The 27,045-nt window shown below is 44.8% G+C and overlaps 1 protein-coding gene across 3 annotated transcripts; it reads right to left on the bottom strand.

Moving 5' to 3' along the window:
* Window positions 1-137: 137 nt before the first annotated feature.
* Window positions 138-24,598, bottom strand: LAT2 (linker for activation of T cells family member 2). 3 transcript variants are annotated; one of them, XM_081890733.1, is made up of 13 exons: window positions 24,525-24,598; window positions 17,969-18,081; window positions 17,222-17,264; window positions 14,616-14,659; window positions 12,495-12,543; window positions 11,211-11,248; window positions 10,598-10,636; window positions 9,922-9,952; window positions 8,127-8,185; window positions 7,417-7,473; window positions 5,712-5,780; window positions 4,851-4,902; window positions 138-1,219 (listed from the first exon to the last, which is right to left on the bottom strand). In XM_081890733.1, the coding sequence occupies exons 2-13, from the start codon at window positions 18,054-18,056 to the stop codon at window positions 1,207-1,209; spliced, it is 582 nt and encodes a 193-aa protein (XP_081746859.1). In that variant the 5' UTR covers window positions 18,057-18,081; window positions 24,525-24,598; the 3' UTR covers window positions 138-1,206. The 3 variants fall into 3 exon arrangements, with proteins under 3 accessions (XP_081746859.1, XP_081746858.1, XP_081746860.1); XM_081890732.1 differs by lacking the exon at window positions 24,525-24,598 and adding an exon at window positions 21,461-21,597; XM_081890734.1 differs by lacking the exon at window positions 24,525-24,598 and adding an exon at window positions 21,461-21,597 and having other exon boundaries at window positions 4,851-4,899.
* Window positions 24,599-27,045: the final 2,447 nt, after the last annotated feature.

The following is a 27,045-nucleotide window of genomic DNA, read 5'->3' as shown; positions in this document are numbered from 1 at the left end:
GGAACATTTTTCTTTTGTTGAAACAGTTTGACCCGTGCCCGCAGGGGGAAGATCCTTTGCATTGAATACAAGCCAGTGGTTCAGTGGGGAAAAATTGCATGGCAGTTAAGCTCATTGGCTCAGAGGTCCCCCCATCTTTGTCTGTTCTGGACCATTCATGGACAGGTTAAAAAACACAGGTGCTAATTGCAATCCTCAGTTGACTCTACTTCCTACAGCCCTCCATTGGGAGAACAGCTTCTACTATCTTCATGTTGTTGCTTAACTAGCTTACTGAGCCATAAGAAGACCTGTCCGCTTATAACTGCTGAACGTGCACTTTGTAGACCACAGGGGCCTCGGAAAAGATACAGACCACACTAAGCTGAAGTCTCTGTTTCTTTCACAAGAGATCCACCCACTCGTTTTTCTGCCAAGTGATAAATGTCGAACTTGCCTTGCAAGCTAAAACAAACGCAGCTACAATTAACTCACCGGAGGAAAGCAAAGATGTTGTCACAGGACGAACTACAAAACTGTGCTACCAGTCTGTGTAGATACAACACTCAGAAGAATTATTTTTTAGCCTCACTTGAAGAATTAGGGCCCGAAACCATATTTTCACCAATCAGAAGCTAATGGGTGTCCATGCCTTGTATTGGCCGAGAGAATAAAGATGTATTGGGATCTGTTGCTAGGTGTTTGATGGCAGAAGGGCAATAATTTCACTCCCAATTATTCAACCATTGCAGCGCCCACATAAGGCTCCCCCACTCTAGGGGGCTTTCAAAATTACACCGTAAATAGCACTGCTCTGGAATAACCTCAACTTCCCAGATGTTGGGACACATTCCCCACCCCAGCAGAACGGTTAAATCTCTTGTTGTGAATTATACACAGGGGTCGCTTGTTTATTTTATTTTCTAAACTGCTTAGAATACAATAGACTTTGCTCTGGCTAACAGACAGAACAAATAAAGCAAGAAAATGAAATGTAGATTGCCATTTGCTCATACTTCATTTATGAACAATCTCTCTCCCCCTTAACACACACACACACACACACACACACTTTCCAGTTGACTCTTTTTGGAGAGTGGCCTGCCTTGGTGAGGTGCACGTCACTGAATTTGCTTGAAGTTGAACTGCAAGGCAGGAACTAACTGCAAGTGGCCAGGTTCCCTGGACTGTAGAAGGAACGACTGCTGAAGCTTTCTTCACCAGCTCTTAGGCAGGAAACCTTAAGGGAAGAGGGTGGATAGATAAGAGGACTCTGTGAGTTGTAGGGGATCTTTAAGTCAAATCCCCCATTTGATGCATCCCCAATAGATGGCCATCCAGCAGGTGCTTCAAGACATCCAATAACTAAGAGATCCTCCATCCCTTTTGGGTCATTTTATTCTATTGTTGAACTTTTCTTGCAGTCAAGATGCTGCTTCTGTTGCAAGAGACCCACCCCATTCATTCTCCCTGCGGGCAACTTAAGTAAATCTGATCAAGTCCTGCCCTCCGGGGCAGCACCAGAAACCAACCTTCACCAATATGGAAACCATTCAGATATTGCAACTTTGCAATCATCCTTGCTCTGCATTCTTCAGGTGATTCCTCCAACCTTTCCTGGTCAGACCTTTCCCCCCTTTGCCCTGTCCTGAACCTGTTGTAACTGATCTGTAGTCTCAAAAGTGTGGGCCCCCAAACAGGACACAGTGCTCCAGAAGAGGTGTAGTGGTTAAGAGCGGTAGTCTCGTAATCTGGGGAACCAGGTTCGCATCTCCGCTCCTCCACATGCAGCTGCTGGGTGACCTTGGGCTAGTCACACTTCTCTGAAGTCTCTCAGCCCCACTCACCTCACAGAGTGTTGGTTGTGGGAGAGGAAGGGAAAGGAGAGTGTTAGCCGCTTTGAGACTCCTTCAGGTAGTGATAAAGCGGGATATCAAATCCAAACTCCTCTTCTTCTATTGCAGTAAAATTACTACCTATTCTGACTTGGAAACCATGGCTCTAGGAACTCAAAAACGGCATTAGCTTTCCTCACCGCCACATGTTCTGCTTGCAAACAACTGCAATCCTGAGCTCTTGCCTGACACATTATCATCTCCATCCCTTCCAAGTTCTATGCATCTGGATTGGGCCGGTTGTATGGGACATCCCCAGGTCTTCCAAGGTTTGAGGCTTTCCCCATTTCTTTTCTGCCTATTGGGTCTCCTCACCCCAAAATGGGGGAGGCTGTGAAAGAACTGGACTAAAGGATGGCTCAGAGCTCAAAAAAGGTTTGAGAAGGAGGATGCGAGAAACTCAGGTCACTCCAGCCTAGTCTTGTTTACTCAGAGTTGGGCAACCTTTTCAGAGATGAAGGCCTCATTCACTTGGAGGAAAGTGGTCAGGGGCCAGGAACCAGTGGCAGTGAGTCAAAGCAGAAAAGTGGGTGGAACACCCCATTTCTCTCCCTTATTCAACCATCACCCATTCATTTCAATTTATTTATTTACGGCTATTAGCCCATAAAATATGTACAAACATAAAAACACAGAAGCATAAAAACCGGTACATCTAACAACAGAAGGGGAACACCATGATGCAAGGGTGGTCATTGAACAGTGACAGTAACGGCTTGGGGCCCAGAAAGATCCAAGGGACAGTTCACAGAAAAAGGAGAACTGGAGACGAGATCCGTCATGCACTCTCATCATGACTGTCCGATTAGTTTTTGTTGTTGTTGTAATTTTTTGGTGGTTTTTGTGTGTGAGATAACCGCATTCAGGAATCTCGCCACCTGCAGAGTTACAAGAGCAGTGCGGCATGTGACTCAACAGGTCTGCCAACCAAGCGCAGTAAAGCAATACCCAGGAATTTAGTCCTAGCTATGCTATGTAAGGGACAGTTGAACATTATATGAGGAAGAGATTCAACTGTTTTCCCGTCACACTCGCATAGCGGAGACACCAAACCCTTGGAAAATCTGTAGCTCAACAGGTTCGATGGAAAAACATTGAACCTTGCACAAATAAATGCAAGTCGGTGTGGTGCAGATGAAAGAGATGACATGTATGATGGAAGGCCAAGTGGTGGGGTTATTCCGTGATACCTGGGAGAGCAGACACCCCCACCCCTGGAGAGGTTGTGTTGATTTTCAATGTCTGCTAATCTTTGCTCGATAAGGCTTTTGGCTGAGCGTAGGTTCATCTTTAAGGAGTCTGCTGGGGAAATTCCGATGCTCAAAAGTTTGGCATGGATTTTTCCTACCCACAGGTTAACAAAGTCATCCCGCCAGAGGCACTGAAAGAGGTAATGGTCGGGAAGCCTATGCCAGCTGGACAGCCAATAGCCAAAGACTCGCTTCCAGATGACCGTCTCCAATGATGCAATCCTTAACTCCAGATGTATGGCTGCATTGCTCACACACATGGGGAGTTTCAGGAGGCGACGGAGAAACTGATTCTGCAATGTCCCCAGCGATGTTAAATTGGACCCTGGGGCCCAGAGCGGGGCAGCATAACAGAGGGTGGAAACCACTTTTGCGTGGTACACCTTCAATGCAGAAGGAATGTGGGAGGCTCCGTCGGCCGCAAAAAATTGGAGTAGAGTGTAAAGTATTGTTTTCCCTTTGTTCAGTAAATACTGTATCTGTGGCTTCCAGCTTAGGTTATAGTGGAAAAAGACTCCCATTCATTGTCTTCCATTTTCTTTTTGTGGGAGGCATCAAAGGAGATGGAGGCCACTAGCAGCTGCAGATTGCCAACCTGTGGTCTACTCTGACAGCAGAACAGAAAGGGGAAGAGCTGTGGCTCAGTGGTAAAGCAGCTGCTTTTGATGCTAAAGGTCCCAGGTTCAGTTCCCAGTGGTATCTCCAGGTGGGAGAAACCCTGAACTGCTGCTACCCAGGGTAGCCTATGGAGCAAGTCAGCCCACTTGGTATATATGGCAGCTTCCTATATAGCTCCCCCAACATCTGAGCTGAAGGTCTTTCCTCGGTCCTGTATACCTGAAGGAGCGTCTCCACCCGCATCATTCAGCCCAGACACTGAGATCCAGCTCCGAGGGCCTTCTGGCAATTCCCTCACTGTGAGAAGTGAGGTTACAGGGAAGCAGGCAGAGGGCCTTCTTGGTAGTGGTGCCCCATCAGATGTCAAGGAATAAGCAACTATCCGACTTTTAAAAGACACTGAAGGCAGCCCTGTTTAGGGAAGTTTTAGTGTTTAATGCTGTGTTGTGCTTTTAATATTCAGTTGGGAGCTGCCCAGAGTGGGCGGGGTATAAATGAATTTTTTATTATTATTATTATTATTATTATTATTATTATTATTATTATTATTATTATTTTCCTAATCTTGCTGCCAGCAGTCCAGTTCACTCATGCAAGAGGTATGAGGTGACAGAAAGAACTGGATCACTTCAGACTGTAGGGCATGGATAGCAATTTTTTTTTAATGCTCACAGTAACAAAAACAAACCCTCCCTGCAACTAAAAAATCAGCACAGCAGGCAAAGGACAGGCTTTGAAGCTCTGTCCTTGGTGTGCTAGATTTCTAACTGCAAGGAGTCCCCTTGCCACACTCTATATTAGGCAGGTTTTGCATCTGGGACCTTAGGGGTATAACCACATGCTCTTAAGACTGAACCACTGAACAAATTGAGCTAAGGGAGAAGCCATCGAAAGTTCTCAAGCAGACAATGACTGCGTGCAGACATCCTCTCCATATGTTTTGGACCACAACTCCCACTAATCTGAGACCACATGTGCTGGCTGGGGCTGGTGAAAGCCGTAGTTTAAAACATCTGGAGGGAAGCAGCTTGTGGAAGCTTGCTTTACACTCGTCTGCCAGAGGCAGGGAGAAATAAGCAGACACACACACACACATATAAATGATTACCTGTAGTTTGGATGTGAATTGATGTAATCTGATTCATCGTCGTCAGAGTCTTCTGGTTTGAGAAAAACATTCCAGGGTTGGTCCAAGACATTTTTGATGTAAAAATTGCCACATGTCTCCCTCCCAATCATGCACTAATTAGCTAGGGGCATGATCTACCACAACTTCGTTCTGCTGAAGTAAAGCGGTCTTGGGCAGTTTGTCCTGTTCATCCTAGGAAAACTTCCCCGATATTTGAGTCCTATAGAATCAATAGCTGACTTCAGCCATCCAGCTAAACCGTAGTTCAGTACAATGCAAACAAACCATACAGCAATGAGAAGGAATTCATAAACTTTTAGTTAACCCCAACTTGCCATGTTGCCCAGACCCAAAATAAAGGCTAACACTAACAAAAGTGGTTTAAATGAGCCAGCTTTGGCTTGTTTGAAACAAATAATAAATGCTAACCATGGTTGGGTCTAGACAACATAAAACCATGGTTAGCCCAAAGTGGAAGCTTCTGAACTCCTTGCACTTGTGTGGAAGGAAGAGGGGAGGGGCATCGCCAAGGACTCAGGGCACAGACACAAATTTGCCTAAAATTTGCATGTACTAATTTAAATGCACAGATGCAAATTTAGTTCACCTTTCAGAAGGGCAAAAACAAAAATCTGGCTTTTGCTAACAGGGCTTACTTTTACAGGCTGGTACATCAATACAATCCGTCCCATAGCTAGAAAGCAGGAAAATGTTTTAGGTGCAGAGCAGATAGCTCAAGAAAGTTAGCCAAGTCACACATGACACACATCATGTCATCAAATAATTGAGATTGTAGATGATTTCTAAGATTTCTCAGAGAATTTGCAGCCCATAGTTCACCTGCGATCTGCGAGTGCTTCCATATCTGGATCGTCGTGCTGTTTTCATAAACATCCACATCTGCCAAGACTACAGAAAGGAAAGAGAATCCAGTCAGGGGAGGGAGCTGAAATTATTTGATTATTATTACTACATAAAATGTCTTGAAGCAACTTACAATAGTAAAAAGAAACAAGCAAAGAAACAAACAAACAACTGCAAAGACTTAAAATGTCAAACAAGATGAAGATTGCCGGCTGAGCAAATCTCACCCAGGTCCTATAGATAACCAGTTAGGCACCTAGGATTCTGGGGGAAAGAAGCAATGGCTGCTCTGAAACAATTGCATTGTTTGTTCGCAGGCTTACTTCCAAACTTCTTTTCTCTCGACCCCATCATAGACTCCTCTGTATTTAATGGCTCTGAGTGCCATTCCTTATGTAGCCAAAATGGCACCACCCACATTCTGGAGGGATATCTCAGTAGACTCGACCCCATGGAAACCCAAAGAGCAGCCCAACGAGGGCTGAGCATGCTCAGTGTGCCGGAATTCAAACCTATATCAGTAGTAACTGGCAACTCTCCAGGCACCCGGCTTGATCTCCTGTTGACCTCCCTGGCTGCATTCTCCAGCAAGATCCAGGCTAGGTCGCGATAGGCGATTCTTCTCAGTGTGAGAAGAACACCCCCCCTTTTTTCTGCCCCCCCCCCAGCAGGGGAAAGAGATAGACAGAAACGTATTTACATGCCTTTATTTCTGTCTTTGCAGCATTACAAAAACATGACTGCTCTCTTCAAGCTCCAGCAGTCGAGTGACTAACACATCCTGTACTTCCTGTACAGGAACAAGAGGAAGAGCTCATATTACACTCTGAGCTAATTCCGGTGCTTCGCACTGTGAACTGACTGTCCCTCTGTTTCCCACGGACCAGTCCCAACATTCCATCATGTGATGTTTTCAAGCTAGCAATTTGCAGCTGCATTGCATCCATATCGTAACACAGTGGCCCACATTCCCCACCACAACTATCCAGTGCTAGCTGGTTATGACAGGAGTACGTGTGTAAAACTGGGAGAGGAAGGAGAATGGAGTGTGTGCCAGTGGGCAAGGTCATGTGGCTCGCTTGGAGGGAACCGGCAGAAGGCCCTCGGCGCTGGACCTCAGTGTCTGGGCAGAACGATGGGGGTGGAGACGCTCCTTTAGGTATACTGGACCTTTGAGGTTGTTTAGTGCTTTAAAGGTCAGCACCAACACTTTGAATTGTGCTCGGAAACGTACTGGGAGCCAATGTAGGTCTTTCAAGACCGGTGTTATGTGGTCTCGGCGGCCACTCCCAGTCACCAGTCTAGCTGCCGCATTCTGGATTAGTTGGAGTTTCTGGGTCACCTTCAAAGGTAGCCCCACGTAGAGCGCATTGCAGTAGTCCAAGCGGGAGATAACTAGAGCATGCACCACTCTGGCAAGACAGTCCGCAGGCAGGTAGGGTCTTAGCCTGCGTACCAGATGGAGCTGGTAGACAGCTGCCCTGGACACAGAATTGATCTGCGCCTCCATGGACAGCTGTGAGTCCAAAATGACTCCCAGGCTGCGCACCTGGTCCTTCAGGGGCACAGTTACCCCATTCAGGACAACAAATTATAATCCTTCTTAACAAGGCTGAGTTGATGAAATTATGCCTGGTGTTTAGAAAGTGGAGAGATAAACACCCAAGTAAATAGAATTTACCAAGCCCACTGCTTCTTGATGGGCCAGCCACGTTTTGATAAGAGTAGGTATCTTCATCTGAAAGAGGAAATATTTGAGAATCAACATGGCATATAAAAGAAGAAGCCCAGTATCAATTAGGTGCTTGGCTGAATGCATATAGGAGGAGGTGTGGAGGAGGACTGGAAGAAATTTAAGGACTACTGTATTTACAAAAATATTGTAAATTGTATGAATGTTAAGAAAGATGTAAGATTATTAACAATATGGCACCAACAAGCTAGTTAAAAGGAATATGAAGATAAATGAAAAGATAAGAAAAGATAAATTTTGGATAAATATTATGTTAAAATCAAGCTTTTAAGGTTTGGGTTAAATTATCTAAAATTAGGGATACAATATTGGAAAACTATAATATAAGAATTGAAACAAGGTGATAAATTGCTGGGTAAAGCTTGAAAATTTGGAACGCAGGAACGAGAGATGTGAGGAAGTCCAAAGAAGCGAAGAAAGTATGGTTATTGTAAAAGTATATGTTATTTTGTTTTTGTTTTTTATTGTATTAAGAAAATCTTTAATAAATATATATATATATAAAAAATGAATGCATATAGGAGGAGGGATGTGGTCGTGTGCCCCCGACCCAGCCCCTGGGTGCACTGAGCACAAGGACCCTCCACACATCCAAACTGCACACCCTTCATATGTGTATTCTTGTCTCGTCCACTTACCGCTGGATTGCCTTACGAAACTCCCACAGTTGTAATAAATATCTGCAGCGATTGGTTTGCTAGAAGAGGGAAGAAGAGGGAGGGGGGCAGGAAATCCTTATGGAGTCAGAGAGAAGGATTTCCACCCAGAGCTCAATATTTTGGCAACCAAAAAGGCACTGTGACTTGCCCAGGAAGCTTTTGCTACGCAGCTTCAACATTTATTTATCAATGACACCTCCACTGATAATGAAATACCACAAACTGACGAAAAACACAGTATTACAATAAATTACTAAAAACACAGTATTACAATAAAGCTGTCAGGCACATCAGAAAGAGCCGGTTGGAAAATAATCTTAGGCCCAAAAGGCCTGTCCGAATAATACAGTTTTTAGAAAAGCGAGCAGGGATGGCTCCTGGTAAACATCTATTGGCCAAGAGTTCCACAGGGCACTGTCCTGACATACTAAAGGCTTGGTCCCTGCTACAGGCCAGTTGAAACTCAGGGGCATGTGAGACCAGTAAAGACGGCCTACGCTCCTGCATTATTGTGCCTGTTTTCTGAGATGAAGTGCTAAGAAGAACGTAAGAAGAGGCCAGCATCCTGTTCTCACAGTGGCCAACCAGTTGCCCAAGAGCCCTCTCCTCTCCTGCAGTTTCCAGCTGCTGGTATTCAGAGGCAATACTGCCTCCAACTGGCTAGTAGCCAACTGGCTAGTAGCCATTTGTAACCTTCACCTCCATGAATTTGTCTAATCCTCTTGTAAAGCCATCCAAGATGGCGGTGTTGTGAGAGGAACGCACTGGAAGAGGGCAGAGGCCATAGATGAAATGCTTTACACCCCAAAGACGACACCAAGCATTTTGAAACTCTCTGGGCCAAAGAAATTCATTTTTTGATGGACCACTCTTTCCATCTCATCCTAGAAGCCTTCCGAAGGAAGCTGCTTCCAGAAGACCTCATAGGGGGCACAAAAAGATTGTGGGAACAGTTTGATAAATATTAATGTAGGGCAGTTTAGGGGCTAGTTTTGGGTGTGAAGCTACTGGATATTTTTTACCAGAGCTTTATGCTCCCTTCAATATTGATGTACATTAAAGGAACTGCTAATTTGGGTCGATTTGTTTTTTTTAACGTTGCGTTGTAGTGACATTATACTTTTCATCATGTACCCTTATGGTACTACTGAATTTAGACCGTGAACCACAGAATCATAGACGTGGAAGAGTTGGAAGGGGTACCTGAGGATCATCTAGCCCAACCCCATGCAATGAAGGTATATGCAGCTGCCCCATACGGGAGCAATCTTGGCATTATCGGCGCCATTTGAATTCAGCCTGATTTTTTATTTCCCTTCTCTTCCCTCCCCCTCCCCTTTTATGAAGATCACCCGCTCTGAGACCCCACAGCTAATTCTCCCCTGGTCTCCTCGCTGGCCCAAGTAGGACCAATTCAGCCAGCTAGCTCTGGGGATTATCTAATTGATTTTTGATTTTTATTGTTATTCATGTTTTTATACTGTATTTTATGCTGCTGTTATAATTAAGTGTTTTAAATTTGTTGTTAGCTGCCCTGAACGGGGAAGGGAAGAATATAAATAAGAAATTATTATTATTATAACCAACTGAGCTATGTCGAGTGCAGAGGCATTTGTGGAATTTATTATAAGAAGGTATTGGCTATGACCAATATTTCACGTGGCCTGTGTAGGGGGAAAAACGGAGTCCGCTGTACCTAAGAGATCAGGAGAGTTTCAAAATAAGCAAACCACCCCCCTCCTGCCCCCAAAGCCTACAGCAATCCTGGACTTACACATAAGCAGGATCTTGCTCCATTTGCAGCACTGAAAGTACAATTGAGTGACCGTTAGTTTGAAGGCCATCGAGATAAAATTCAGAAGACTGTGCTGAGGTTTCCTCTCCAAATCCCAGTGGTGCTGGGACCAAAGTATATGGCAGAGCATGGAGAGATGAGTTTATCCAACAAGCCCTCACACACAGGGTGTGGAAACAAGATGGCAAGGGAGAGGGGACAGGACAGGGCGGTGAGAGAGTTGGGGCAATGCTTCTCTTGCGCAGAAGGATTCTGCTTCAGGTTCTGGCTCATTCTCCTCCCATGCTCAGTGGCAGCGGCGCTGGAAGGGGGAAAACGGGACACTCTCGGATGAAATCAGAAGCTGGGATAGCTTCTGTAATTCTGTGCATGTTCAGGGAAAATAGGGACACTTGATGGGTATGGTGCTGTTGACTCATGAAAGAAACAACAGGACTCCATTTATGGGGAAAGGGATACCCTTCATGGGTAGTCCATCTTCTGATTGTACACACCCCAGTTTGGGACAAATCCTGGCCTCTTGGAGTCTCTTGGAAACAGTGGCCAAAGGGGGCTGGATCCCCTCTAGCCCTCTGAAATTCACCCAGCACCAGTCTGTGCTTAAATCACAGCATCCGTTTCCTTTACCTGCGATATGCTGAAGTAGCGCACTTACCTTTTTCAATATTTTGATACCTGGGCTCAGGGCAGGCTTCTGAAAAGAAAAACCATGGCTGGGTGTGATGAAGTTCTGCCTGTTTCAGCCTGTGTTTGGCATGCGTTCGTTCATAATTCCACCTCGCCCCATTTCAACATTTATTTTTAAGTCTACATCATACGAATACTATTTAAACACACATTGTTCTGGCACAACATATTGACAAATGTATTTTATGTGAATGCGTGCATTTGTCAACATTTTGTTTATCCTTTGAGATCCACTTGGGTACTTCAGTACTAAAAGAAAAGAAAGAAAGGCAAAATATGGAAAGGGCAAAATCTGAAGAATGGTTCCATTCAATTCTGAACATTAACCCCCAAAGTCAGTGAGATCTGTGGGTCTTTCGTCCTCCCAGACCTTTTTAAATGTGTGGTGCGGAGGTCACCAAAAAAGACTTTGCATGTGGCCTGTTTCACAGAAACACGCCAGCATCATGGACACAATGCTATTGGACTTACACGCTTTAAAAGCCCATCCGTTCCAGCGAGAGAATATTGAAGCCTATGCCTGAGTTTAGTCTGGCTCATGGGGCCTTTTCAGGTCCTGTTAAATGAGTAAGAATACTTACGAAGGTGACTTGGAAGGGCCGGATGTTTGCTTCTTATGCTAAAATATAGAGGGACATATTTAGAAACGGAGAAAAACTACAAGAAAGCAAGGAATGCTAGATTGTGGCATGCCCAAGCCTACCCAATTGCTTAGACTGGGTGCTTGGCCAGGCAGATGGTAACTGGCCACAGGACCTTTTCAGCAGTGGTACCTGATTTCTAAATTAAGGTTACCAGAATTTTTTCAAAGAATCCGGGAACACTTAAAAAAAAAAGAGAGAGAGAGAAAAAGTTATTTTAAAAAGTTTGTGTGTTTTTTTTTAAAAAAAGAAGTTAAGAAGTTAAAAAAAGAAGAGGTTAAGGGGTGATATGATAGCCATGTTCAAATATATAAAAGGATGTCACATAGAGGAGGGAGAAAGGTTGTTTTCTGCTGCTCCAGAGAAGCGGACACGGAGCAATGGATCCAAACTACAAGAAAGAAGATTCCACCTAAACATTAGGAAGAACTTCCTGACAGTAAGAGCTGTTCGACAGTGGAATTTGCTGCCAAGGAGTGTGGTGGAGTCTCCTTCTTTGGAGGTCTTTAAGCAGAGGCTTGACAACCATATGTCAGGAGTGCTCTGATGGTGTTTCCTGCTTGGCTGGGGGTTGGACTCGATGGCCCTTGTGGTCTCTTCCAACTCTATGATTCTATGATTCTATTCTAAGTAATATCTTCTCTTCTATGAGCAGTTGGCTGGGTGGCTGGGTACTCTCGCTCCTGGCTCAATTTGGGTTGTGGGGGGGGGTGAGCGGTTCCCCCAGTTGACGTGCCAGGCATCCCCGGTTCCCCCTTGGCAGTGGCAGCAGCAGTCTCAGCAGCCCGGAGCCAGCCTGGTAGTGCAGTTGGCTCTGGCTGGCTTCAGGAGCTGCTGGCTGCCGTGTCGTCCGCCATTTTGCCTCGCCGGAAGTCCCCATATGATGTGTCTTGTGCCGTTGAACCAATCACACAACATCTATTCCCTACTAATAAAACTACAACACTTAAAATATAAATCTGGGGACATTAAATGAAATCTGGGGACATTAAATGAATCCGGAGACATTCTGGGGACGGATTTTGTCCGGGGACAGATTTGTAAATCCACGGACTGTTCCCGGGAAACAGGGAGATCTGGTAACCATATTCTAAATGGGGAGGGAGAGGGGTGGAGAGAACCATATTCAATACCTTAAGCGCCCACTGGGGTAAAAATGAAATAAATGCATCAGGCTGATGGAGCACCGTCTCCTTCAGAGGCTGCCAAAGCAGCCTGACCTACCTTCGTCCTGGCATGTCACATGGGATTTTTGGACAGTCATGTCTCGACACTGAAAACAGACAGGAGAGACAGAGACAGCAAGTAGTTAGTCACACCTTTGGAGGTGAAGGATTCAAATGCTACTAACTACATCAATGCAGAAATGCCATTTCTGCTACCGCCAAAAGAAGGAGGTGATGCCTGGGACTGGTTGGATGCAGAGGGATGGTGAAAGGAACCAGCTGGGGAATCCCCAGGGGAAGAAGGCTCAGAGCCCAGGGAATGGTGGTGGGACAGGGGAGAAGGGGCAGAAGACTGGGAAGAGGAGGTGTCAGAAGCTGAAGAGGCAACAGGGCTTAGTGAGCGGGGAGAGTCTGTGGCAGAGAGCAGTGCAGAATCAGAGGCAGACTCAGAGATGGGCCAAGAGGCAGAGATGAGTCAGGCTGGTGAAGAACCACAGGCAGCACCGGATTTAGGTTTGATGAGGCCCTAAGCTACTGAAGGTAATGGGGCCCTTTATATGTCCAGCTGACCTTCGTCAACGACAGATTGTTGCTGTTTTTTGTGTTGGATATATGCTATGTGGTAATTTATGGACCTAATAGGTATCTAAAGCCATTTGCACACAACAAAATACAGTGGTACCTCGGGTTAAGTACTTAATTCGTTCCAGAGGTGCGTTCTTAACCCGAAACTGTTCTTAACCTGAAGCACCACTTTAGCTAATGGGGCCTCCCACTGATGCTGTTCTCATCCTGAAGCAAAGTTCGTAACCCGAAGCACTATTTCTGGGTGAGCAGAGTCTGTAACCTGAAGTGTATGTAACCTGAAGCGTATGTAACCTGAGGTACCACTGTATGTATTTTATCAAAGTAATTGTTGAACTTATCTTATATTTTGGAAATGTACATCCCCTTTATTTTTGGGGGGCCCCCAAGAGAGTGGAGCCCTAAGCTATAGCTTGTTTAGCTTATACGTAAATTCGAAATTAATCACAGGTGTCTCCCCGTCCTGCTATGACCAGCTTTTTTCTGCCCTTGCATCCCAGAACCAGAAGAGGCATGAAAAGGGCGGAGGAGGGCTTGGCTGCACGCAGGCACAGTCTCCAAATGCTTGGAACAAACCCTTGAGAGATGAGGAGCTTGTCGCAGCAGGAGTGGGAGAAACTCATGACTCTTCACCAACTCAACTCATCTCTGCTTCTCGGCCTCCCTCCTTCTACTCTCCTGCTTCAGCTTCTGGACTTCTCTCCATCACAGATGGAGAAGTGGAGACAACCACCCAATGGTAAACTCTCTAATCCCAGGCTAAGCTGGCTAAAGGCATCATCCTTCAAAACGGAACATGGTTTCCAAAAACCACATATCAGGTGCAACGCATAATATGGATCCACTTTGCTATAGCAGACAGTGGGAGTTACCGTATTTTTCGCCCTATAGGACGCACCGTCCCATAAGGCGCACCTAGGTTTTTTTGGGGGGGGGGGAATAAAGGGGGGAAATTATTTTTCCCCCAGGCGCGGGGCTGGGGCGGGGGAGGCCCGCCCAAGCTTCCGCCGACCCCAGCCCCCAAACAGACAGCTCTCTGCAAGCCATGGGAGCCCAGCGCTGGCTCCCGCTGCTTGCTGAGAGGTCCGCGAAGCCTGGACGCGCTGAGCTCAGCAAGGGCAGGCTTCAGCATGCAGGCAACTCTCCGCAAGCAGCGGGAGCGCTCCCACTGCTTGCGGAGAGGTCCGCGAAGCCTGCATTCGCCCCATAGGACGTACACACATTTCCCCTTCATTTTTGGAGGGGAAAAAGTGCGTCCTATAGGGTGAAAAATATGGTAACTCAAAAGAACACACCTCTCTCACCACCAAAGAAACAGAAGTGAATAGCAGAGAACCTACACAAGCGACGCTGACACAAAACCCCACATATATTAAGGTAAGTAAAATAGAAACATTGCCACCCGACCCCACCCCCACTCACCGTTCCCCCCTCCACCTTCCCCCCCCTTTTCTTCCTAATGTCTCAACAAATGAAACTGATATGTAAAAAATGTTACTGGGGGGGGGGGAGAGAGAGACACATTGCATATACTTTTGTAAACCAAGGAAATATTTAATAATAATAAAAAATGGGGGGAAAAGAACACACTTACTCGAATGGGAGTGGACCGCCTCAAACCTCTGCTGCTCTCCATAACTGAAAAGATACAGGGAGAATCTTTGGTCTTTAGTTTTCAACATTTTGCTGCCAAGGACTGCATTCCCTTCATTATGTGCAAAGATGTGGGAGAAATTCAACTTAAAGTTGACAGAATATGCACAACTTGCAGACTTAACATATAGAATAAGAGAGCAAGAAGAACATACGTTTAAAGGAGATTGGAAAACGTTTATTGAATATATGGAAAATAACTGAGTACAGCTGAAAACACTGGCTGCATTAAGATAAATTTGACAGCGTAAATCATTTTTGATGGACGCTATAATGGAAAACCGATTCGTATAGTTTTTGTAAAATATGCAGGGATATAAGATATGCAAAATGAACCACGGAAAGAGAAGAAGGGAAGTCATTGATGTCATTTAAGTATGTAAAACGTTTATCTGAAATTGTAAAACAGAAAAATTAATAAAAATCATATTACTGTAAAAAAAATATGTGGGAGAAATTCAGTTCATGTTTAAAGGCAAATGTATCAAATTCACACTTTCAGAAAAATATGATTATTCCTGCATTGCAAGCGACCTTTGGGATGCATTCCAACTCAACAATTTGATGCTTCTATGAGAATCGAAACACAGCCATCCTTTGAAATTCCTACTTATCCAAATTTTGCAAATGCAGTTCTCTCACAAATGTCTACACATTATATTAGGGGGAAATGTGCTTAGCAATTAGCATATTATTGGAAATAACATAAAAAATGTGCCACATTAGGAGAAACTGCTTGCAAAGGCGTATTCGTTAGGAAAAATTCACAACAAAATGCTGAAGAATTTTCATGAAGGTGTTTTAAAGAAAAGATCGCAAATTGCTGCAGAAATCTGGAGAAATGGTTAAGGTTGGAAATGGTTAAGGTTGGGCAGGTCACCCCTTCTCTCTCTGCCACCCCACTCCCCCCCCAATATGAAATTAGGCAGCATGCCAGCTATGGCTTTTAAGACACCAGTTTGCACATCCCTGGCCATTGGCCACATGAGCTGGAGTCTGATAGTGGGAAGGCCACAGGCTTCCCCATCCCTGAACGAGAGAAAACAGAGCTGACCTTAGTTATGGAGTAGACTGCTGCAATGCGCCCTCTGTGGGGCTGCCCCTGGAGACTGTTTGAAAACGCCAACTAGTGCAGGACGTAGAAGACTAATGTTGGAACTCAAAGCACACATTGCACCAATTCTGTGCTGTTTACACTGCCTACCAATTTGCTTCCAGACAGAATTTAAGGCACTGGTTTGGGACACCTTCAGATTGGTGTCTTGCTGCAAAATAATAATAATAATAATAATAATAATAATAATAATAATAATAATAATAATAATATATTTATAACCCACACAAAAGGGACGCGGGTTGCGCTGTGGTTAAACCACAGAGCCTAGGACTTGCCAATCAGAAGGTTGGCGGTTCAAATCCCCACAATGGGGTGAGCTCCGGTTGCTCGGTCCCTGCTCCTGCCAACATAGCAGTTCGAAAGCACGTCAAAGTGCAAGTAGATCAATAGGTACCACTCTGGTGGGAAGGTAAATGGCGTTTCCATGTGCTACTCTGGTTTGCCAGAAGCGGCTTAGTCATGCTGGCCACATGACCTGGAAGCTGTATGCTGGCTCCCTCGGCCAATAAAGCGAGATGAACGCCACAACCCCAGAGTCGGCCACGACTGGACCTAATGGTCAGGGGTCCCTTTACATTTACCTTTATACCCCACCCATCTGGCTGGGTTTTCCCAGCCACTTTGGATGGCTTCCAACAAAATATTAAAATACAATAATTAATCAAATATTAAAAGCTTCGCTAAACAGGGCTGCCTTCAGATGTCTTCTGAAAGTCAGATAGTTGTTTATTTCTTTGACATCTGATGTCCTTGATGCAATAATAGCACATTAGTTGTGGGTTGTACTGGAACTTCCAGACATCATTCTGCTTCTTTAGCTGTTCTGGGACGCTTCTGTAATGTCACTGAATTATTGCCATCTGAAGGGACCCTCTTGCACCATAGTGCAACAACAACAAAAATCTGAAACATTTCCGATATTTAATTTATATGCCACTGGTTTGCAATAGAACCTCTTTAAGCAGTCTGTGTTTGGTTAATGTGCTGCTTCCCTGAGGGCACTGTGACTGCTCCTCAGCTGGTTTAGGTAAGCTGTTTGATTTTATTAAACTTTTTTATATGCCAACTTGGGAGAGCTAAGGCAGGGTAGAAAACTCTGGCCCAAAACCTGTGCTGCCTTGCAGCTATGCTCATTTGTGAGAAAGGAGAACAATCTGCTGCCTTGTGGGATATCTTTGGGGAAATGAAAGGCTAAGGAACAAACCCAACACAAATTTGGAGTGGATGGCGTCTCGTACATCCCCTTCTGGCAACTCATGCAGCCAAGCTGGTGCTGAACGCATTGCTCTGCTTTCCCTTGGACCACATCAGCGAGTCTGAGAGGGGCGTATTGGCATTTGGGCAGCCCAGGACCTCCATACACACTGCCCACGCTTATGCCCCAGAGAGCAATAAGAGAATCAGACATGCAATGGTGATCAGCTACTTACTGATTCCTCTGACTGTCCAGGCCTGTCTGCTCTTGTCTCCCTCCTACAGGGAGGAGAAAAACACAAACATTTGTGAGCTAAAATTATACAAAAGGTGGGAGTAACATAGCATGGTCCAGAACAAAAAGTTGTCATTTGTCAAGAGAAGATGAAAAGGGGGAAATCAGGGTCATTCTAAGGTTGTGTGTGGTAGGTGCATTTGCAGAGTGTGGTTGGCGGGGCAGTATCACCGTGCCCATTTTACAGATAGGCAAAACTGAGGTTGAGCAACAGTGGTTTCGTCAACACATATGCTTAAGGTGTCTAATCCTGCACACTATCAGCTTTCCAGCTGCACCATTTCCCAACAATTGTGTCCAACTACTCCTGCCAACCTAGCAGTTCGAAAGCACGTCAAAGTGCAAGTAGATAGATAGGTACCACTCCGGTGGGAAGGTAAACGGCGTTTCCGTGCGCTGCTCTGGTTCACCAGAAGCGACTTAATCATGCTGGCCTCATGACCCGGAAGCTGTATATCGGCTCCCTCGGCCAATAAAGAGAGATGAGCGCCGCAACCCCAGAGTCGGTCATGACTGGACCTAATGGTCAGGGGTCCCTTTACCTTTTTACACACACACACAAAACAACCTTTAACCTTCTCTTTGTGGCCATAGATGAGGCCCGTTTTTCACAATGTGCTGGGGACATATAAAGAGGGGAAACCCTCTAAACACGGATCCAGATCCGTGTTTCAAAGGAAAGCCTTACCTGTCCTTTGGCATTTCATGCACATGCTGACCAAGGCTCCTAAGAACATCAAGGAGAAGGCGCCCCAGATTAGCTCCACTTGGCTCATAGCTCGATCTTGCCGCAACTACAACCTCTAAAATGCAAGAGGAAGGTGGGTGGACAGCTCAAACCACAACACATGTATCTTCCCAACTCCAGCTGCACAGAAGCAGGCAAAGACTACCATACCCTCCAACATTTCTCCGGTGAAAATAGGAACTTCCCATTCCATAATTATGTTTTTTCTATTTATACTCCACACATCTTACTGGGTTGTCCCAACCACTCTGGGAGGCTTCCAACATATATAAAAAGGTAATAAAACATTAAACTTTTTTTTAAAAAAACCTTTCTCTATTCAGGATTGCCTTCAGACCAATCGGGGGTCGGATAACTCCAAACCCTCCAACATTTCTCCATTGTGTTAACGGAAAAATCCGAGGGCTCCCTTGGACAAAAAGAAAGACACCAACCAGGATTACTTGGAGCAAAACAGCAGCCTGTAGGCTTGGCCCTTATTGATCTGTTGCAACAGGGCGCTCCCCTCACCTGCAGGAGAGAGGAGGGACCCAGAAAAATGGTGTGCAAGGCCTTATAAAGACTTTTGAAATTGCCACCCTGTAGATCAAGACCACCCCCAGAAACATCATACATACATCACAGAAGGGGTGTAACCTAAGACCACCCCTTAAATACATCACACCTACGTCACAGAAAAGGTGGTCTAAAACAGAAATTTTAATATTGTTTATCTTCTGTTGTTGTTTATCTCCTGTCTGGCAGGTTACTTGATTGGATTGCCTGGGGAGCCTGGCCATTCTTTTGTAGTGATAAATACTTAGTTCTTGGGCCAGGTCACAGGCTCACACCCTATTCAAACACAGACATACCCTTAAGACAGGATTTGTGAAGGAAAAGACAATGGGGAGGCTTTTCCAGTTTGACCTTGCAGAGAAAACATTTGCTCAGTTTAGGAATCAAAATGGTTCCAGGCTGGTCTTCCTGTGCTGATCTATGTATGTGCTTGGTTGGTACACTTATGAACATTACCATATATTTAAGACCATAAAATTCCTATCACAATTGAAAATAGGGACATTTTCTAAGGAAAAACGGGATATTCCAGGATCAAAACAGAACTTGGGATGGCTTCTCTAAATAAGGGATGCCCTGGGAAAATAGGGACATTTGGAGGGTCTGGACTACGCCTGTGTGTAACCTTCTGCTCCTCCCACTTCAGTCCTCTGCTGGTCCTGGGAGACAGTGGAGCAGCAGGAGGAGATATGGAAGCCCTTGACTCTCCACCAGCCTGACCTCTCTCTCCCTTCTCCTGCCTCTTACTCTGGGTTCCCCCAAGGAATCCTGGGAGCTGTAGTTTGGTTAAGACACTGGGAATTTTAACACTGTGAAGGGGTAAATGCCAGTTCCCAGGATTCCCTGGGGGAAGTCATAAGCTATGAATGTGCATTAAATTATGCTTTCAGTGTAGGGTGTGGAACTACCCTTTGCAATACACATGACTACCTAAAGAGGGAGGTCTCCGCCACGGCCTTTACGCCCGGAGTCGAACGCTATCCAAATGCATCACAGTCCCACCCAGTTCGAACCCGGCTTGGATATTTGAAGCGAACAAAGCAACTCACGAGGCCTTGGCTCACCAAGCAAGGAGGAAAAGCTGGAGACTCTTGCTCAGACTTCTCCTGCTGTTGTTGGAAAGTCTGGAATCATAGGCCTGGGGTGACCGGAAACATTGAGAGCCAGCCCTCATGGGATGCTGATCACTGGGTCCCTCTAGCTCATAGGATCATGGAGTTGCAAGAGATCTGGGTTGTCTAGTCCAACCCTCTGCAATCTGAACACACGGTCTCCCATCCAGTTTAAAACCATACCGGACCCTGCTTCACTTTACAAGTGTGCTAGCAGTTTTATCGCTGCACCACTAGGAGCTCGTGTCATCTAAGCTGACTGGCAACAGCTTTCCTGGATTTCAGATGGAAGATGTTCTCAGGCCTGCCTTGAGATGCTGGTGTCTGCTCTGCTGCTGAGTCCGAAGCCAGTCCTTCCCTCACCCCCAATCCTCCCTAACCCCACCAGGACAAGAAAAGACTAATAGGTTTTAACATGTGAATAAAATAAAAAAAAAATGGGAGAAGCAGTTACTCTCTCTTGGGGATGTAACCACTGGCGTGGTTTGCAGACTAAATCCACCATCTCTTCCTCTCTCTCTCCTCTGCTGCTCACCTGGAATTGTCTCCCAATTTACCTGAGCAACGCTGCATCCCTGACATCCATCCATCCCCTTTCTTCAAAGCCCACCTTTCCCGAATGACTTTTGCTACAGCTCCTTCACGCCTAAAATCAGCCAGAGTACATGCACCTGAAACGAAGCCAGAAGCTGGTGGGAATTGTAGCGCAAAGCGTCCAAGGGCGCCGGGTTGGTGGAGGTCAGCCGATAGTGTCCCAGGAGAGGGAATGGCCTAGTTATTGGACACAAGGCTGAAGAAGAGCCCTCGTGCTAGGAGGGAAGGGTGTGCTCCATTATATGGCAGCTTTTCATTGCGATTCCCACCTTGGAACGAATAAATGCTCAGCTTGGTGGCACATTTTTCGATTTTAACGGCCTAACGGATAGCCTCACCTCTAAGTTCAGTTTTCACAAGGAAAGAAGGAGAGAGATTCAAGGATATTGTAGGCTGGCGGTAGAAAGAGAGACATTAATGGGATAGAAGGAGAGCAAGGGCGAGAACCCAGATAGATAGATGATAGAAGATGATAGATAGATAGATAGATAGATAGATAGATAGATAGATAGATAGATGATAGATAGACAGATAGATGATAGATGATAGATACATAGATAGATGATAGATAGATATAGATGATAGATAGATAGATAGTAGATAGATAGATTGATAGTAGATAGATAGATTAGATAGATAGATGATAGATAGATAGATAGATAGATAGATGATAGATAGATGATAGATAGATAGATAGATGATAGATAGATAGATAATTTATTATGGTTGGAAACCAGCCTATAAAACACACTTGGGGGTACAGTCACAGAAGGAAAACAAACAATTAAAACAATGTACAGCAATAAATTTAAAATGTATAAATGCAATAAGCATATAGACACTTAAAAATTTAAGATAAACTATGGCAGGGAGCTGACCCAGAGTCACCCATGAAAACGAGTTTGGGGATTTTCTTAACGAACTAGTTTGAGTCGGGAGATGGTCTGCGCCTACAGATCTGTACACAGAATCTGGAGACCATCCTAGAAGCTATTCATGCAGAGGAATGAAATAAGGTCTTAGCGGGTGACTGCTCAGCGGACAAATTAATACCCCTAAATCAGTCTTTCGCCCACCAAGGTTCCCCCATTTCTCCGAGAACCCAGAAGTGAAGTGTCTGGAGTTGAGGAAGGAGGCGCAAAAGTGAGAAGGCACCTGAAGGCAGCCCTACCTTCTGGTTCCAGTTGTTCTCAGGAGCTGCAGCTGATCCTTTCCTCTCTGGCCATCTCCCCTCGCTCGCTCGTCTCTGCAGAAAGAGCTGACCTCAATGTGGTCACTGGCTCACAGAGACGGTGATCAGACCTCTTGCTTCCTGTTCCCCTACATGAGTCACCAAACCCGGCATCCGGCAGCCGGGCTCGGACGCAGCCCTCTCATCAAACCACAAGACCAAAAGCAGTCGCGGGTTGGAACGCCTGTGCTTCGCATTCAGGTCAACCGCTCAGCCAAACCTGGGGAAAGGCTGGCTTAAATCCTACAGGTTGACTTGGACGAATATCGGAAGCTGCCTTCACAAGAGAGGCAGACCACCGGGGTCAGCTAGCTCACTGCTGCCCACAATCAGTGGTAGTGGCTCCACGGGGTTTGGGGCAAGTCAACCTGGATAGCTCAGTTCATTAGAGCTTGGTGCTGATGATGCCAAGGTTGCAGGTTCGATCCCTGTATGGGTAAAAAGGTAAAGGGACCCCTGACCATTAGGTCCAGTCGTGACGGACTCTGGGGTTGCGGGTCTCATCTCACTTTATTGGCCAAGAGAGCCGGCATACAGCTTCCGGGTCATGTGGCCAGCATGACTAAGCCGCTTCTGGCAAACCAGAGCAGCGCACGGAAACCCCATTTACCTTCCCGCCAGAGTGGTACCTATTGATCTACTTGCACTTTGACGTGCTTTCGAACTGCTAGGTTAGCAGGAGCACGGACCGATCAACGGGAGCTCACCCCGTCACGGGGATTTGAACCGCCAACCTTCTGATCGGCAAGTCCTAGGCTCTGTGGTTTAACCCACAGCGCCACCCGTGCCCCTCCCTGCATGGGACAGCTGCATAATTCCTGCATCGCAGGGGGTTGGGCTGATCCTCAAGGTCCCTTCCAACTCTACAGTTCTATGATCTTCCCTAGCCCTTTCTGGAAAGTGAACCTGGGACCTTTCCATGCAGAGCGTGCACTGAGCTACAAGCCCCTCCCCTAATAATAAAGCGACTTTCCACTCCTGGTGGTTTTGAATGACCGAGAATCATAGAACTGTAGAGGCAAAAGTGAACCTGAGGGTCAAACCTCCTGCAGTGCAGAAATCACAGCTAAAATACTCCCTGGCAGATGGCCATGCAACCTCTGCTTAAAAACCTCCAAGGAAGGAGAGCCCACCATCTTCTGAGGCCGTTTATTCCACTGTTGAAGAGCTCTTACCATCAGAATCTTATAATAATAATAATAATAATAATAATAATAATAATAATAATAATAATTTATTATTTATACCCCGCCCATCTGGCTGAGTTTCCCCTGATGTTCAGTCGGATTCTGCTTTCTTGTCATTTGAATTCGTTGGTTCAGGAAAAAAGGAGCAGGAGAAAAACAAGCTTGCTCCATCTTCCACAGAACAGCCTTCCAGATACTTGAAGATGGCGACTGTATCTCCTCTCAGTCTCCTCTTTACAAGGCTAAACAAACATGCCCAACACTCTGCAGCTAGGCTTGGTTTCCAGACCCTTGATCAACCCATTTTTTAAAAAATTACAGTGGTACCTTGGTTTACGAACTTAATCCGTTCTGGAAGTCCGTTCTTAAACCAAAGCGTTCTGAAACCAAGGTGTGCTTTCCCATAGCAGCGGGGGACTCAGTTTACAAATGGGACACACTCAACAGGAAACAGAACATGTTCTGCTTCCAAGGCAAAGTTCAAAAACCAAAACACCTACTTCCAGGCTTGCAGCGTTCTTAATCCAAGTTGTTCATAAACTAAGCTGTTCTTAAACCAAGGTACCACTGTACGGTGTATAGTGGTACCTCGGGTTAAGTACTTAATTCTTTTCGGAGGTCCATTCTTAACCTGAAACTGTTCTTAACCTGTGGTACCACTTTAGCTAATGGGGCCTTCCGCTGCTGCCGCACAACTTCTGTTCTTATCCTGAAGGAAAGTTCTTAACCCGAGGTACTATTTCTGGGTTAGCAGAGTCTGTAACATGAAGCGTATGTAACCTGAAGCGTATGTCACCAGAGGTACCACTGTATTTCATTTCACCAACAAATCTCTTTCTAAGAAGCAAGCTGATTTGACAATAAAAATGTTCAAAAATGAAAAGGTACACAAAAACTAATTTCAAATGCAAGACAGGTAACCTGACTGGGATAAAGATCTCCACTGAAAAGGATGCTTGATAGGCACCAAAAAGGCATTAGAGAAGACAACCATCTGATATGTAAGGGGAAGAATTTTCAAAGGGGGGGTGCCACCACAGTAGAGGCCCAGCAGTTTGCAATGTGCCAGTTTTGCTATACAACACAATAGTTGTAACTCAGTGGTCGAGAGAGCACATGGGTTTGAAGGCAGAAAATTCCAGGTTTGATCCTCGGCCTCTCTAGCTAAGGCTGATCAGAGAACAAGCTGCTGTCAGTCAGATCAGACAATATGGAGTTGGATCTGATCTGATAAAAGGGAGATACAGGCCTAAGATTCCAGGGAGAAACATCCCATGGGATGTTTATAAAAATATGTTCAAAAATACAATAATAGTTTTGACTCTGTGCTAGCATTCCAGTGATAAAGGAACTAAAAGGAGGTGGACTACAATTAAGGATTTATTACGTTTTCAGAATGTATTAGAAAAATTATATCGAAAGGTTTATTGTTTTGTGTACATTCGAATGTAAGATAAAACATATGCAAAGGGACTTGACAGGAAGTCAAAGTTGAAGAAAAGACTTTGGAAGATAAAAAGGGAAAAAATATTTACTTTCATTATTATCATTTCTGTGCGGGTGTGGGTGTGTTGGTGTCTGCACATATGTGTGTTGTTGTATGCAATGTTTGGGAGGAAATAAGACGGTAAATAACAAATAACAAACTAAATATCGATGGATGTGATTTTTATTTCTTAATTATATTTAGTAGTACTATGGCTGTATTGTTTTTTATAACATAAAACCATTCAATAATTTTTTTTTTTTTTAAAAAAAGATTCCAGGGAGAAAGTCTCGGATGTTTCCTGAGAGTGCGTATTTCAAACAGATCTTACCATCGGGCCCTACAACTTTTTTGCATTGCACATTGCTAGGCCCACCTTGAAACAGGAAGTTGATGTGCGATGGTGCCAAACCACGACACCCCTCTGAACAGAAGGAAAATTTAATGTGAAACAAAGGTTCCCCACAGAGCTGATACAGGCCCTAAAAGATCACCCTACACAGCTGTTAAATTGCACTTGGTAAAAGTTGGCTTCAGGGCCATTTGTGATAAAAGCCATGCAATAACAGGTGGTTGTATGTTTTTTTATAGATGGAGTAAAACTAAGGGTGGAACACCAAATAAGAACGTCCTGTGGTAAAATTATGGGGTTCAGGAGCTAGAGCATTCCAGGGAGGTATTGTTATTGGGTTTTTTTGTTTAGGTTTTTATTATGCATTTTGTGTTGGTTTTTTTAACATCTTTATTTAAAGTTCCAAAAGTACATAATTATATGTGCACTAAACATGGTGAGACATAAATAAGAGAAAAAGAAAAACAGAACCCGTGTAGAAGGAAAAATAAAAGGGGGAGGAGGAACCCAAAACTGTGTATTTTACAAGGTTGTTATTGTACTTCACCAGATCTTAACCTATTACAGTATTTGTAAGGATTCCAAACATCATTGAATTTGTCCATGGCAAATATGCGTTTACATGTTGCGAGTTTGTACAAGACTTCAATCCAATCGTAGAAGGGAGCCACATTTTTATTTTTCCAATTCATCAGTATCAGTCTTTTTGCTGTGGGTCAACTCGCATTGTCCTTTTGTAAGGTTCCATGTGCTGGGTATACAATTCAAGAGGACATTTTGCTCTGTAAATGTTAAGGTTGTTCCGTACAGTTGTGTTGATAGTTTCAGTTACATTCTGCCAAAAACCTTTCAATATAGGACAATGAAAAAACATGTTTTAGAGAAGCATTATCTCCATTGCACCTCCAACAGTTAGATACCTTAGATAGCCCTTTTTTAGACAAACGCAATGGGGTCCAGTATATTCAAAATGTTATTTTGTGTTTTTATCTTGCATTTTTATGCTATGATCCACCCTGAGATTTATCGATGAAGGGTGATATACAAATTTAATAAATAATAACATTAGCCTCAATCCCAACAGCATGAACAGCACTCCAAGCAAAATTCTCAGTTCCTATTCACTTTTGTGGTGGAGGCAAAAACACACACACAAAAAAACAAAAATGAATGGTGGGGTGGATAAAGTTTAAACCTCTCCACCCAGCCCAGCGCTCCGAAGGGGATGCAAATTTTACCCTCCCCAGATCTGAACAATTATTTGATGAGTGGGCTCAACAGATCTGCAAGTCACATCAACTGCAAAAGCTAAGCTGAGTTTTGAGTGAACATCTTGTCCAGGCCAAAACCCAGATCCATTCAGAGGGTGTGCAGCTTACGCCACCTAAGGGCCAAATCAGAGATGACAGCCAATGCACACCTGCAGTTTTGAAAAGGAATGTGTTGGAATGCTAACAGCATCCCGTTTTTGGGGGGGGCGCTGGGAAGAGAGGCAAAGAGCTGGATTCTGAATGGAGACACGGAAGGGAACAGCTACTCTTTCCTCCTTTTGTGATCTGGAGGGGAAACCCTCATTTTGAAGCTAGTATTTGAAATGGGAGGAAACCCATGCATTCTGAAAAATGTGCATGTTACTACTGAAAGCAACATTCGCTTCTGGCTCCTCTGTATGGACAGGAGCCAACCCTCCTCGCTCTTTCAGCAGAAGGGACAGAGCCCCGGGAAGCGGCTGGCAATCTTTTGGCAAAGAATCCAGCCCCCAGAAATGGTTAGGGACTTTCCATTCCTGCCACCTGTGTGCTGCAAATAGCAGCAATGTACCTAGCGTTGCAGCAGAATCCCAAGAATTTTACTTCTGAACAGGCTTCACTATTTAAATCAATAAACACTTTTCCGCTTAAGCTGCCTTTAATGGTATTGGTGCTTCTTTTCCTGCTGCTCAGAGGTGAGTGGCAAAGCTTTTGTAGCCAAAACTGTGTCATCCATGCACCATGCATCTGTAGGCCTGGGAGAGCCCCACTGTTTTGTAGAATTATTTTTTTTAGAATGAAACTGCACCCAGTGAAGACTGAGCATGCTCAGTGACCATGGAATGCTGACCAACTCTTTGCTGGCAGTGAGGAGGGAAGAGGGAATGGAGTATCCCAAAAAGAGGATAGTTAGGGCACAGGCACGCTCAACTCCACATTGCTAACATTTCATTTTAGGTCCCATTTTGTCAATTTTCCAAGCTCTGTATCACTGGTTCCTTCACCTTATCCAACACCTGTTAAGCGGGATTGTTTTTTTGGGGGGATGTAATTAGGATAGACATTTTAATTTTTGCAAGAAAATCTACTAGAACATATCTGCAGAACATCCTTTGATTTTCCATTCAATAAACTGTTGCCCCTTGAACAAATCTGACAGCCCCGACAACTCTTCTCTGCCCAGATGGTGAACAGACTTCAACACAGACCAGTCTTAAATATTACTTAATGTTTTCTTTATTTAAAAGTTC

This window comes from Podarcis melisellensis (assembly GCF_964234715.1).
Source record: "Podarcis melisellensis genome assembly, chromosome: 15".
Lineage (NCBI taxonomy): Eukaryota > Metazoa > Chordata > Lepidosauria > Squamata > Lacertidae > Podarcis > Podarcis melisellensis.
Note: the sequence above shows the minus strand (reverse complement) of the source record. Positions and strands in the feature narration are given on the sequence as shown.